We start from the raw sequence: 14793 nt of genomic DNA, 5'->3' as shown, positions 1-14793 counted from the left end.
ATATTGTAAAAAGAACATTTTACCTTGATTTTTCGTCTTACACTTATTCGGTCCGGAAAGGGAAGACAACTAAATGAAATCAATAACATAATTTAACTACTATTCTCAAATGTTATTATATATTGTTCATTTTCTCAATTTCATGACTGGAATGTTCTAGAATGTTATGGAAGGGTTCCGTCGTGTATTAAGATCGCTTAAATTCACACAGATATTCATAAATGACATATTAAAGAACAGAATAGATCTCCTCACAACAGGCTCATTTATGCGGTCGTCACATATTTAACATTATAAAATACTCCTTTATATTAATAAAATGACGTCATTCAAAATTTTCATGAAAATGAGGCATCATATGCTAAAAAATTTGATTGGGAAGGCGGCAAGAAAAACATTTGGAATGCAAACGACATAAATTTGTTTTCGGAGATACATCTCCCATTGAATTTCTCCCGTGTATCCACTATAAATTGGCGTAATCATTGTAACTCCATGGTCTAGCAATTCAGCTCATAGCAAAACATTGCGAAAGCAATAACCTTGGATTCTTTTACACGAAGGAAACGGTATTGTTGCTAGCTCTGATTTTACTTTCGCTAGCAAGTAACTTTGAAGGCAGATATGGATTTAAACATGGAAGTTCTTGATTTTACAACTGTCTTGTTGGTGAGTACTATATATTATTGCAATCTGTGGTGGTTTTGGTGGCTAGGTAGGATGTGTAAATTGTGGTTAATGAAGGTTATTTAGATAGCACAAACTTGTTTTTTAGATCCTACGTCTATCAAACTACAAGAAGATGACATTGATGATGATACTGTTCACATCGATGTTAAAAATCTAGTTTGTTATAAAATTGAACATCTGAAGAAGTGGTTAATTTATAGAGTTGATACCCTGAAAGGAACAGACACTTTGAAAGAGACACAAGTTAGGTATGTCCATGTTAATAAACAACGATTTGAGTGACTATTCTATTTTAGATGTTGGTGTTAGCAAAGTCCCTTAAAATTAAAAAACCATTTACTCAGGGTGAACAATTTCTGGAAGAACATTTTATTGATGTTGGTTCAATACATGCAAAGGAAAATGATAATATATTTAGTTTGAAAGGTGTGTGTGGCGCAAGCTTGAGAAAGCAGATAGATGGATTTTTGTTTTAATTGATAAATCATCAAATGAAATCATGTATTGTTTTTGCCAATTTTCAGCTGGGAAGGTGGGAACTTGTTTTCACGCTTACGCTTAGATGAAGTTATTGGCTAAATGGGTCTTGGATAACTTAAAAAATTATTCCAGAACTCAAAGCATGTACATCAAAGGCCTGTGAGTGGTCAGTTCCTCAGTGCAAAAATCGTGTTGATAAAGTCTCAATATCGGATATAACCGTTACTTCCCCAGTTTTGAAACGAAGAAATACAAATGACGATACAAAATACAAGAAGTGCAGTGGAATTAAAACTACATTGTATGATGCTAGAGCCGACGGTACCAAATATGAGCCAGCTTATGATTTAGAAGTTTTTTTGAATAGCGACACTAAGAATCATGCTGAGAAAATCATAAATCCTGATCCGCTGCTTTTTACAGATACAGTGTATGGAGTAATGCCAGTTGGTTCTATTTTATCGTATCATAGTTCCCCAATGCCAGCTGATATCGCTGTATATTCTAGCATTTCTACAGTCACAGCAAACCTAACTGAGAACCTAAACATAACACTTATCAAAGTTTTTCTTTTAATCCAATTAAATGCCTGCTTGATGAATACTTGAGAAGTGAAATATGTGAGGAAAAATTGGCCATATTGAATCAATTAAGGTCACATTCTGCGCATGCTGTAGAAATCCAAGTTAATACGCGTGACCGAGCAAGAGATGCGAATTGGTTTATGTACCGCATAAACAGAATTAACAGCATCTATTTGAAAAAAAAATTGTGATCTAACTAAAAAATACTGAGAAGGGGATCAAAACTATAGCTCTAACTATAGCTAATTGTATTTGGTGACAAAAATGGGAAAAACAAAGCTGTGTAAATGAAAATGAGCTACGGCATATTTTTTGAACCCATCGCTATCCAAGCACATGAAAAATTCATGCGTCTATCTGGTTGGAAAATTTCTGTTGATTAATGTGGATTGGTTATTGATTCGCAAAATTTTGTTTTGGGTGCAACTCCTGATGGGAAAGTTTTTGACGGCGTTTCTTTTGGAATACTAGAGGTTAAATGTAGTGAGCACTATAAAGATATCAATCCGAAGGATGTTTGCTCTATTTCGAAAAAACCATGTATCTCATACAACAGTGAATCAGAGACTCTACATATCAATGAAAATCATACATATTATAATGAAGTTCAAATGCAGCTAGCTCTTGCATGTCAAACATGGTGTGACTATATTTTATATACTTCAGACAGGAATGGTAATGGATAGAGTTCAATTTGATGCAATGTATTGGGAAAAGTTACAATCATCTATTGTGTCATTTTATTTTAAGTACGCACTACCAGAAATTGCATCAAAAGAGAAGAAGTAAAGAACAGAATTTTTGTGTATATAAATTTAATTTACATCTTTTAAAATACGGTTTTGAAAGTTTGATCCCAATGCTGCTACAGTTATGATTCAATTTAAAAAACCAGCCATGTTAAGTGACATTACATGGTCGAATATGTGATAACATTTTAAGAACTGTATTAAAACGCACTTTTAACAACAATGTTTTTGTCCGAAATGCTACCCGGGTATGCATAGAAGATGAATATAATGCGGTGCTATCCCAACTAAGACTTTAACTGTCGTGTGACTTTTATAATTAGAAAATAACATTTTATGCAGCCATAGTGATGTTGGAACAACTACTATGATTTCTAAACAATCGATAATCCACTGTCTGTTGGTAAAGTGTTGCTTCATAGATTCAGGCTTATTTCTTGAACCTGTTATTGGCCATATACATATGCTACAAAGTCTGATATACATAAAGTTTATCCATGTACTGAGTGCATTGCTTATCGTACCTTCTGATGCATCGAATATATATGTGTCAACATAAAACTTTCCAATGGTGAAAAACACCTTCTACAACCACGTGCATCGTTTTACCTTCTATATAGTTGTACAAAACAATCTTTTGACCAGTTTCACCAGCATCAAGAAAAATGAGAACATTTTGAAATATTATAAACCTGTATAATAATTACATAATTCATCTGATTTCAATGTATGCTCCATAAATTCACTTTTTACAGAAAAGCTTTGGTTTCGAAGTTGAAGATCTCTTATAAAACATTTCTGATCATTATTTTTATGTGTTTCAAGGTATTTCATTCTATCTGATTGTTCACTAATTAACTCATTGTATCTTCGACTTTATACTGTGTCAAAAAAAAAATTCATCTTCTATTTGTTGCAGTTCTACTTTAATAATATCCAATTCAGAGGGCTCGTTTCTACTGTCATCTGAAGTTTTAGGTTCTTGAAACTTTTTTTTTCCCATCATTCCCAGCATGAATTTTTGGCTTGGCATCTGGTAGCAATCGTTTTTTCGTACCTCCTGGAGGCTTATAAATCATTTGTTCTTCAAAGTGTTTTTCGCATACTACAGTGTTCTTTGTGACCTTGAGACCATCCCTGCCATCTTGACGTTTTATCAAGCTGCACCAGACTTGTTTTCGGCTTGGCTCACTAGGAAATGGGAAAAAGGTAGTGTCGGAACGCATTTTCTCCTCATTTTCGAAGTAATAGTCACAGCAGAGCAGCCATAAGCTGCACATTCACGTCGAAGTGATGAGGATGACCCACGACTCCTCTTACGCTCGGCCATATTGAAATAACTTTAGCATAGGTTGCCTCGTTTTCATGCTGTAGAAGATTACGTCATTTTATTAATGAAAAGGAGCATTGAGAATTTATTCTTCCGACAAATAACACATATACATTTTAAACAGGTCGTAAAGGAGTATTGTTAACATTTAAATTTAGTTAAAAAAAACGATTTTACCCGTGATATATATATGGTGATATCTATCGACGAAAGTGAAAACTTGGGTTGACCGGGATTTGAACTGAGCTATCGGTCAGGTAGGAGTTTACAATTGGCTTCTCCCTCACTACAGATTCGAGTCCAGTTAGTAGTTCAAGCCCACCAGCACAAGCCTGCACTTCCGCCAATACTGGCCACCTATAAAGGCGCGTGTTTCCGTAACATTACCTTCATCAGCCCATATATATAATTATTGTTTATTTAGATAGAGTTATTATAACCACAAGAGAAATAATAGAGAAAAAAGCTATAATGGAACATACAACGGTGAAGAAGTCAAAGATATTAAAACAATTCAAGACAGACAATAAGAAGGTATTATTTGAGTTTGCTGTTGGTTCAAAAGCATATTCCGTTGTCAGCTACCTTGAACAGTTAAATATCAATGCTGTTATAAAGTTTGGAGTTTTAATTAAGAAAATCGACTAAACTTCTGGCTATGAGTAAAATTCTTCATAGCTTCTTTTTGTTCAATCTTTATTTCTAATAAGATATTTAAACTAGCTTTCATATTTCGGCAGCTGTATGTTATAGTGATAAAAATTACCGCAATTTTTCTATTTTCTTTAGTGTTTGAAAGATCCAGTCTTGTATCTATATTATAATACCCGTATACGTCCGTCCGTCCGTCTGTCACGCAAAATGGTAGCTTATCTGCGCAGGTAGCGAGACGCACGCAATGCGGGCGAACCTGTGGATTTTTCCACGGGCTAACGACTAGTGTTCTTAAAATGTTCTTGTTTTTCTTAACATAAATTTAATTTAACCGTGTAACATGTTTGAGAATATGTTGATACATTACGTAAGTCGCTATAATATGACTACGAAGTATAACTTAAATGCTTTTGCTTAGAAAAAGGCGATTTCTAAGATGTCAAGAAAGTTTATTTTTAATTTTGAAAAAATCTTACGCTGGCCAATTACAAACAACTACATGTCTAACATGAAACATGTCTGAAGATAAAAAAAATCCTCGTCTACTCTATATGCACTTTCTAGCTAACAACAACGTAAAAATTGTAGGAAATTTTCCAGTTTTATTTGTCAAAATAAAATTTTATCAGTTTCATTTTAAACCTATTCGGGCCAGGGTTCTATCAAAACTTGTTATCGGGGGAATACTCCAGTCAAAATATGTGCGACCCGCGTCGAATAGAGTCCAAAAGAATTCAAAGCAGACGGAATTACATATCACCTATCTAGTGTTATTGATTATAACTTCTTTTGATATTTTTATCTAAATTTTTTTGTGCTTTCATTTACTTTAGGATTTAACACCAAAGTGTATATTCCACTCAAAAATTGATTGCGTTTGTCAGCAAGAAGAAAGTCACAGTTTATCGAAATCCAAAAAATGTCAAAAGTGTCACCGTAAGTTTGAGAAAAAGTCAGAGTTTCTAGAACATGATAAAAATGCCCATAAACGCATCAAGTTCATATGGCAGAACGAATGCGAAGAATTGAGGTCCCATTACCAGATCAAAAAGTGAGTCAGAAAATAGTCAAGAAATATTTAGAATCCTTAAAAAATGTTTTGGCGACGGAGATTTTAAAAAGACATTTGCTCCCTCTGGTAGTTACTCAACAGATACAAAGATACGAAAAGCAGATGAATTTGACTATGACGTACCATCGAAGTATTCATCGGAAGAAATAAGTATCAATAAAGAAGGTAAGATATTCTACCATTATAATCAGAGTCAAAGGTATTTACAATTTGTAAGCTGAAATGAAATATAAGAGGTAGTTATTAAGGTCTCGCCTGATTTTTTAGTCTACAAATCACCATTAACTTTTGTCCGCAAGTACGAAATTTAGTCGAACAGCCTTAAAAAAAATTTCTTTCCAGCTTTTTGCATATTCATAGAGAGGAACAATTGTAAATAAAAAAAATGTTTTTTTGCGAATGTTTTATTTTTCAGACACCAAGCGTAAACGTTCGCGTTAGCGTAATCAAATCTAACGAGTATAAGTCGATACCTTGCTTTTATGAAGACGTATTGGTTGAACGTGACGAAAAAAAAAAGAAACTATCTACCCAAGAAAAATCCAGGAGCAATTATACGAGAATATGCAGTGTGCAGTTGAAAAAATAGAAAGTAAGTATTCACTTTAAAAACTGGAATTAAAATGTTTAAGGGACATGTGGATAAGAAAATTCCCGTGTGTCGCTTTAGTTTAACCGTCTCTCTGTCCTTTAGATGTTGATGTAAACCGCATGGTCCAGCTGTTACAGTTACCATTAAAGAGCAAGAAAAACATCATATTAATGTCGACATATTTCCATCTATGAAAACCAAACAAATCAATTTGGCACTCTATAAATGACCACGCCTGCAGACAAGAAAAGCCTTGCCAGAAAAGGTTACAGTCAGGATATAGAAGAGGTTGGGCTGCATCTTGTACCAAAGAAGGAAAGGTTTTGGCACATTTCTGTATCAAATGCAGGAAAAACGCTTATGCAAAGCCTTAATAAAGCAGATAATGGATGTCGCAGATGGTGCCATAAATTACTTAAGGACAATTTTAAAAAATGGTTAGGAAAAACAGGACACAAGTTACCTGGGATGTCGACAATGATTTTTAAGGTAGCTACGTTGGTAGTATTTGTTATGTAGCTATTTTGACAACCACATTAAAATTGCCGTTTCTTTCTACAAAAATGACTGAGTGAAGTTTTTTTTTTTGTTTAACATAGCAAATTCTAATACTTTTGTTGTCTTAAGAACGAAAAGATCTACAGGTAGAGTGTTTGATTCTTCGGATAAAGGATTCTTAAAGTACGGCTTTAATCACAGGGCGGGGTTTTATTATTTAAAAGAATAAACCACAGTAAAAAAAATATACCGAAACCAGTTCTAAACCTTTTCATGGATTCTTTTTAATTATTTTTTTTGTAGCGACATTTGTTTTGGTTCAACGAAAATAACCCACATTTGAATTAGGACCAAGAAAACCTTTGTGAATGCTACTTGGAAATGTTAGCAGATTTGAGTGATCGGTTACGAAAGAAGAAGATTTTTTAACTATTTTCGAGATTTGAAAACCTGTTAAAAGATAAAGATCAACAAGAATTGAACCAGGTGGCCAATCTTGCAGATAAAACACGTCTAAAACTATTGGCAATGAATTGACAACATAGAAACATTTTGAGAGAGACAAAAACTTTTATTTGTTGGGAAATAATTAATGGCAATAATAACAATAGCAACCCTTTAAAGAATATTTGTTACTTCAAATGCCTAAATTTTTATCAGGAAAAACCTAAGTAACTTGTAACAATATGTTTCCGTAGCCTTCTGCCAAGCAGTATATTCGCGTAGGATCATTTATACGCCTGATTGTACATTGTACATCAAGGATAACGCACAGATTTCCACCCAAAGTTTCGGTTACTTTTATCAACAGGTCGTCTGTACATCCATTTCATCGTCGTAGCTACATAGCTATGTATTACTGTTAAGCACACTCGTCATGTTAACGTAAAATTTCTGTCTTTTTACTGAAGCCCTTTTTTGTTAATTATAAATAACCAAAAAATTTGATTTTGTAGATTTAGTGTAGAATTCAAGTTATTAATTTAGCAATATATATAATTGTATCATTTTGACGAATTGTTAACCTCGTGTTCCGTTTGATTTGTAAAAGCGCAACGATTTAGTGGCATTACATAACCCAACTTTCAAATTTTTTTCATTTCTAACTTCTAGCTATTCACTGATAAGTCTATAAAAGGTGTTTGTGCGGTTTATTTTGGTATTAATGTCCTCGAGAGCTGTTGGATAAAACGGTGAATGACTGTCAAATGTAGAGAAATCAAATTCAAAATCCAAATCAGATATTTTCGCCTTGCGATAGCTTTTGCAGCGATTAAAGTATATATTTTGATATGAACTTTCACTGATTTGCAGCAACTCTTTTGATTGGCTCTTCTTGTGCTTAGTTTTCTCGAAAATTCTTTTCTTTTGTTTTACGGGGAATTTTCTCTTTTTATTGCAACTTTGTTTTTGTTTTATGCTAGTAAATGATTTCAGAAGAACTTTATTGTCATCTTGGATATCGCCAGTACATTTTTTAATCTGAAATATAGTGAAATTGTAACGAAATATACTCTGATAATTCCATAAATAAGGTTAAAAATGGTGTTACTGCTGGTCCTGGGTATAAATGTGATTTTCTTTTTCTCGTCTGCGGCGCAATCCTGTTCGTGGTAACTCAAATGTTGATATGACAATCTAAACGACTGGCTACTCTTTTTCCTTAAAACTGAAAGAATATTTATGTTATATTGCATACCTGTTTCATACAAGCGCCATTCAATTGGTTAACACCGATCCATTCTGAACTTATTGAATTTGGTCGATATGGTGCTCTTCGTTTTCTGGAACGTTCTAAACAAGAGTATAGTAACATAATTAATTATACTTAATATGTCTTGGTACAAAAAGACAACAACTAAACTGTATAGCAACATCACTGGTGCAAAGTAGATTTGTTTCAGATTATATCGCTTATAAGAAAATTGCGAAATACATCCAGACGTTTCAAAAGACCAAAATGTCTGATTATCTTTTGTCATAGCTAAGCTCTTGTAACGGCTAAAATCAATAATACAATAAGAGTAGAAACATTACGCACAGCAAATTTCCATAGAGCTTGTATAGCTATCGACAATGTTTATATAACTTTTATTATCACTAAAGCCTTCCCTAGTATCTCTTATTATATAAAACTCATCCGTTAACTAATTGTGGGATTACTCGAAATTTAATAACCTGGATTCATTAATATTCTCCTTTGGCATTACAATATACTAACCTCTTTCCAGAATTACTGACTCTCTCATGACATGACCACAATCGCAGTTGTATACAAATGAAGATTGCTAAAATAGAGAAGATTTTGATCAAATGTTAAGAAATAAAAGATATTTGTTGTCAGTGTTCAAGTGGAGATGTTTTTGTGTATGCGCAGATGCAGAAACTAAAATGACGGTCCCGAAAATTAATAAAGTCCTTTTAATCAAGTTTGCTTAGTTTAAGCACATGAAGGTAATAACACTTAATTTATGTTAAGGCTTACGCTAGGAAAACAAAAACGTCTATATAGCAGACACTTTATAAAGCAAACAAAGTCTCGCATCTCGCGGAAAATAACGCGCTGAGATTTATCTGTAAACAGAACACAAAATGAAAAAATAGATGAGTTTCTTTTTAATTAACCCAGAAAAAGATACTATTTTAGGCACCTGTAAATTCTTTTTTCTACGAAAATGGTGAATATTGAAAGTTAATCGATGAGTAAATACCAAATATTTTATCAACCAAAATGGCTCCCGCTGTATTTAAATAGCTAATTCCTTTCCTTTCCACTTAATTTGAAACTGCTTTTGGAGGATTATATATTCCTGCTATAAACAAATCCATATGATAACAAATATTTTTTGCATTACAGATTTGGGTACCATTTTGAGTAAATTAATTAATAGCATCTTGATTAAAATAAACTATTTAATTTTACGCTAGTATTATTGATGGTAAAAAATCAGCTTTGACCATCCCTACTAATTCCATTTTCTAAGACAAACAAGGTATCCGAAGTAGCACTTCGTTATTATAAAAATAGATAATTTCTGTCACAATCATTATTTTATTTTTTTTAAAAATCCCCCATTTTTCTTAAATTCAGTGTGTTTTTAATAACATGTCCTTTTTATCAAAACGGCGCTGGAGATTTCTTCGATTAGTCTCGATTATCATTGTTGTTTAGAACTTTCATTAACACATGTCATGTTTTTGTTTATCAGCTCAAACAGCTTTTTCAGTGATTTCCGTATCATCTATAGAGTTGAGTATAAACTGGGTGAAACTGAGTATAAACTAAGGACTGAGTATTGCGCACCTAAGTTATCCTATGAACCAAAATTTCATCGCTAAAAGATGTTTAAATTTTACATGGCACGAAGCTTTGTCCTTTTAATCAAATAAAGTCCTTTTAATGAAACATTTTTGTCCAATACATATCGATAAACAAGATTATAAAGCTAAAGTACTGTCTTTTCAGAAGGAAGTGGCTTTTAAATTAACTCGTTATTATTTTTTTATAAAACTATAGGAAACATATTCTGTTTAATAACTCTTAAACAAAATAAACAAGAAGGCGTCTTCAACAAATTATTGATTTGTGATAGAAAAATGTGTTTACGAAACTTTAGCAAATTGGGCACAAAGTTGACAAACCGATTTTCATCAACGCAGAAAATCTCAAGAATAAAATGATTGAACGTACCCGAGTACATGTTTTCCCTTGTTTATATCAGCCATTAAAATCTGATTAAAGGTAAATAAAGACAGTTTTGTAAAAAAAGGCTTGAATAGCAGTAATCACCATTTCCGTAAAAATAAGCCTCTTGAAAAAATTTAGTCACCTTATTGCACAGTCAATAAATTTTATTGACAAATACTTGGGCTCAAATTTCTCTCTGTTTGAAATTAAAAATGCATAACAAGGAAATCTCCTTTTACGGAAAAATCTCAATTCAAAATGTAGACTGACAATTTTAGTATTCTTTCTTAGTCAATGCAGTTACGAAAGGGGGTGAAAAATTAAGTAAAAAGAACTTTATCGACAAAAAAAGAAAATAAAATCAGTAAAAGTTAGTCGAAAGAAAATTCACTAAAATATTTCATTAAGATTATCACTGAGACAAAATTTAGTCACTGTTTTGCGACTATTTTTACCAAAACGGTAAAAAAAATCTAATTCGCTTTCGATCTTTTACATAATCTAACATCTTATTCAAAGATATTCAGACAAAAGCAGTGTTTTGTCATTTCTCAAATATAAACAAACATGTCTAACGTTCAATACTCAGCAGCCAGCAGCATGCAAAGTCGCTATTTTTGAACACACGAGGTCAGGTAGACGTTGAAAAGATGCTAGTCCTAGTACGTCTGCAGGACGAAATAATCTACGTCGAAATAACCTAAGATGCGAAGTCTTAACTCCACTCTGAACATTGATAGGTACAAAATTCGTGACTCTGATACAAAAATAGCCTATGCGTCTTGTCTCAACATATTTTGACTAAGATTGTAAAGCAAAACACAAACACATGCAAACATACTGTTGCATGTTCTAATTTACCGAACGTTTTGGAGATAGGATCATGAAATACACACGGCACTCTGGAACAGAAATTATTTTCACTGGTAAAACATCAGAAAAAGTTAAGAACAGTCCAGGCTTTATATGGTGTCTGTCAGAAGAAATGTTTAAAAACATAAAAAGGTTAATCACACAATTGCCTTTTCGTCTCGCTTAAGAACGTCTTCTTAGACGTATAAGTTTAAGAAAACTGCAAGGCTTAGTTTCTTATAAAACATTGGCAGCAATCATGTAAGTAGTCAGACAGGAGTTACTTAGTAATTGACAATAGTTCGAGATATTGTTGTTTTCAAACTTATCGAGTTGTTGACATTATAAACAGAGTAATCACCGCTATAAAAAATATGATGTGAAAACAAAGCTGGCAAAAAGGATTATTGTGACGTAAAGGACATTTTTCTTCGATAATTATAGCACTCGGTAAAATCTATAGTGACGCAGCCACAACTTATTTAAGAAGCAACCAAAATACCTTTCCAGCAGATAATTATCGAATAGATGGTATCAATTCGTAAAGAAGCTATTTGCTGCATAATTTATACTTCTGCATCTGCGGGTTTTCACATCAGTATCCAGGCTTTTCTTTCTAACCCTATTCGTTTTTAGGGTAGGAAAGGGAAATTGGGGAAATGGGGGAGTGGGAACTGTTTCACCCGTGCCACTTTTATTCAATTCAATTAGTACGAATAGGGTTCAGACAAACTAAGTCATGTATGAGGAGGCAACAAAAGAAATGTCGTGAAAATGCGACGATACCTCTCACGAGTACAAATAGCACTTAGATTTATAGAAATCATATTTCATGAACGTACGGCTGCACAGGTTAATAAAAATCACTTGGCACTGAATGAACATAAAGCAGTATTCGACAAAATCTAATGATACATCGAGTTTAATATCAATAATGCGCCGAATAACGGTTTTATCGTAATTTCAATTCCACGTGTTTTTATAACATAGTGATAAGAACATTTAGCCTGAGAAATTAAGAACACCATTAACCAAACTTAGAAAATCTCACAAAAAAAAGTGATCTTTATGTTTAATTTTGTCTCTGATAATAACATATTGACAAATCGAAGTTAACACATAAGTTACTGCTGTGGCTGGATCAAAAAAACGTGAATGAACGAACGTCGCGTGTTCTCCTTAGATAGTGAATGTATAATGCTTCGATCGTAGATATCATCTCTAGTTTCGTTTGTTTTTCTACCTCCTAATGCATGAGAGACACTACGTCACAATTCCTGCTACAATTTAAAATCTCTATTTAAACGTTCCGTAGTTAGGCGCATTAAGAACAACATTTACAAGGTTATAGTTTTTTAAAGGCGGGAGGCAATCATTTGAAATAAGTTTTCAAGGATTAATAAAAGTGCTCAGAAAGTTAAAAATTGCTCAACAGTGAAGCCATGCCTGACAAAAAATTTACCCATATCATCTTTTGCCATAAAACTCCGTTTTCCGTCATTGTCACGGCACTTTTGTGCAAGACAGTTCGAGTTCAATCTCGTCTCAATAATAACTCTTTAGCGTTGCCATGGCGTCACATACCTTCGCTGTATAATCACGTTTTTTTTCTTCTTGACCTCTTACGCAATCGTTGAGTTACATATATGTACCGTACGTACGCAGAAGATTGGGATCAAATACGACTTACGTGTTAACATTTTCAACTCATTCTACAGATCCTACCAGCTTCTTGTCTACAGACAAAATGGCGCAGAAAAAAACATAAAAGCTTGATAAAAGAACAGTGAATGACTACCTTATTAATTAAGTTTGAAGATTCAAAGCTTGAGTATAGAAAATGAATGGTTTATTGTAAATCACTAAAAACGCTTCATTTTTGATTTGCTTGTTTGAAGCTCGGAACAATTGCAAGGTACAGGTCCGGCATATTCTAGTGCCACTATTATTCCAGAAGATAAAAAAAACATGTAGCAGCAATTTCGGAGTCTTTTAAAATATAAGATTTTAGATGTACGTATGCTTAAATGTTTAAATTCAAATAAAAGATGGACTCTGAGACATGATGACGCTATTGCAGGAGTTGAAAGTTAGGGTCGCGCGTTGCAGTACTAAACAGACACTGTCAAATAAAATTTGTTCATTATTACTTCTTTCACCCAAATACTAAGATAATAGACAAAGCAGTTGATTAAATTGATGATAGTGGTAATGGAATCTAAAAGTTAATTCAAAACAGAACAGTGTGTTGTAAGCGAAAGAGCACACACACAGACAGAACTCACTAACGTAAAGAAACTTCAATTTGCCCGTCCTTACCATTTTATTACAAGCAATGCATATCTGTTGATTCTCCTCCATCGTTCTAACAAAACACTGTCTGTCTGACCTTCACTTTTTCTCGATTGTTCCTAGGTTTGCTTTTAAGTGTAACTCATCCCCTGTTCTACTTTATCTCTTCAAGAATCCTAAATGTCTTTTTATATCACATTACAAAAAGCCAAACAACGTTAATATCACACAACGTCACAAAAAACACACCTTCCCCGTTTCAACTTGAAAAATAACAATCATTATATTGATAAATGTAATAAATATTTAACAAAATATCTGCGGAGAAGAGTCGTCTTACGCGTTGGCTTCAATTAAGGTTTTTAATGGGATTATGGCATATAAAGTGTGTTACGGCATAATTTTTATAACTCCTACCCATTGATAAAAAAAATGCTTTATAGAACCTTTTTTAAAATGTCTTCGTTAAATATTCGTTTTTTATCATATTCGCTGTCTTTCTTTTCCCATCATCCCACTTGCATTTTTTATTCGAATAAAACATGAGTTAATCTGATTTTTTGCGAACACTGGCCGGCGCACAAGTTACTTCCCTGTACTGCTTTCCTGTTCATTTCTGAAACCGTGAGTGTTTCACTAAGAAATGAAACGTTGCAGACTGTAACATACAAATAAATACTAATTAATTTTACAGTTTATATATAACCTAGAATGTCCTTCACTCCCTCAAAATTTTGTTGCATTAAAAATCTATAATCTTTTGACTTATTCTCATAAAAATAATGTGTCAGCGATCCGATAAATATGTTGTTATAAAAACCATTTTCATTTAGTTTCGGTTATAGCAAGCTGATTGAATTGCCAAGAAAGTTCGAAAGTTAAAAGACTAATCTTGAGTATGAGGCTTAAATCTCACATGAACGATTTCTCAACTGTTATGAGCAAAACAAACACTTTTGTACCACTTTATTGTCAGATGGATATATTTAGTTAGTTGTTGACAATAAAAATTTTGTTCATAAACAAGGCAGGAAATGTTAAAACATATTTCTCCGTGTGTACCCACTCCTCTACCATCGACAACGTTAGATAAAATACAAATTATGTTTTCATTAGATTCTTTATGGAGTTAGACTTCGTAACGCTGGGCACGTCAGTTCTACATGTAAACAATTCCGTTTTACTTTAATTGTACATTTATTCTGTATCGCATCACTTATTCCATGCAGGGACGATTGCAGTGTCCGAATAGTATCATTTACCGTTACCTTAAAACAGTATATAAAAACGTTTATCGTCAGACGATGAACGC

General features: G+C 33.2%; 1 protein-coding gene and 1 long non-coding RNA gene across 3 annotated transcripts; one reads left to right on the top strand and one right to left on the bottom strand.

The window, feature by feature from the left end:
• Positions 1-433: 433 nt before the first annotated feature.
• On the top strand, positions 434-7833 carry LOC130628520 (uncharacterized). 2 transcript variants are annotated; one of them, XR_008981839.1, is made up of 5 exons: positions 434-4367; positions 5321-5724; positions 5975-6151; positions 6254-6640; positions 6953-7833. It is a non-coding gene; the product is annotated as an uncharacterized LOC130628520 (long non-coding RNA). The 2 variants fall into 2 exon arrangements; XR_008981838.1 differs by having other exon boundaries at positions 5321-6151.
• LOC130628519 (uncharacterized) lies at positions 7267-14793 on the bottom strand. The gene is made up of 4 exons (XM_057441454.1): positions 13509-14793; positions 8871-8937; positions 8349-8443; positions 7267-8131 (listed from the first exon to the last, which is right to left on the bottom strand). Exons 1-4 carry the CDS (start codon positions 13548-13550, stop codon positions 7763-7765), a joined length of 573 nt encoding a protein of 190 aa, XP_057297437.1. The 5' UTR covers positions 13551-14793; the 3' UTR covers positions 7267-7762.

This window comes from Hydractinia symbiolongicarpus, chromosome 15 (genome assembly GCF_029227915.1).
Source record: "Hydractinia symbiolongicarpus strain clone_291-10 chromosome 15, HSymV2.1, whole genome shotgun sequence".
NCBI lineage: Eukaryota > Metazoa > Cnidaria > Hydrozoa > Anthoathecata > Hydractiniidae > Hydractinia > Hydractinia symbiolongicarpus.
Note: the sequence above shows the minus strand (reverse complement) of the source record. Positions and strands in the feature narration are given on the sequence as shown.

Bases quoted from the DNA above. Each gene is read 5' to 3' on its own strand.
- LOC130628519 (XM_057441454.1), bottom strand. From the start codon at position 13,550: ATGGAGGAGAATCAACAGATATGCATTGCTTGTAATAAAATG. The intron at 8,938-13,508 runs GTAAGGACGGGC...TCTCTATTTTAG, and splicing joins GCATTGCTTGTAATAAAATG to CAATCTTCATTTGTATACAA. The intron at 8,132-8,348 runs GTATGCAATATA...ACTATATTTCAG, and splicing joins ATGGCGCTTGTATGAAACAG to ATTAAAAAATGTACTGGCGA.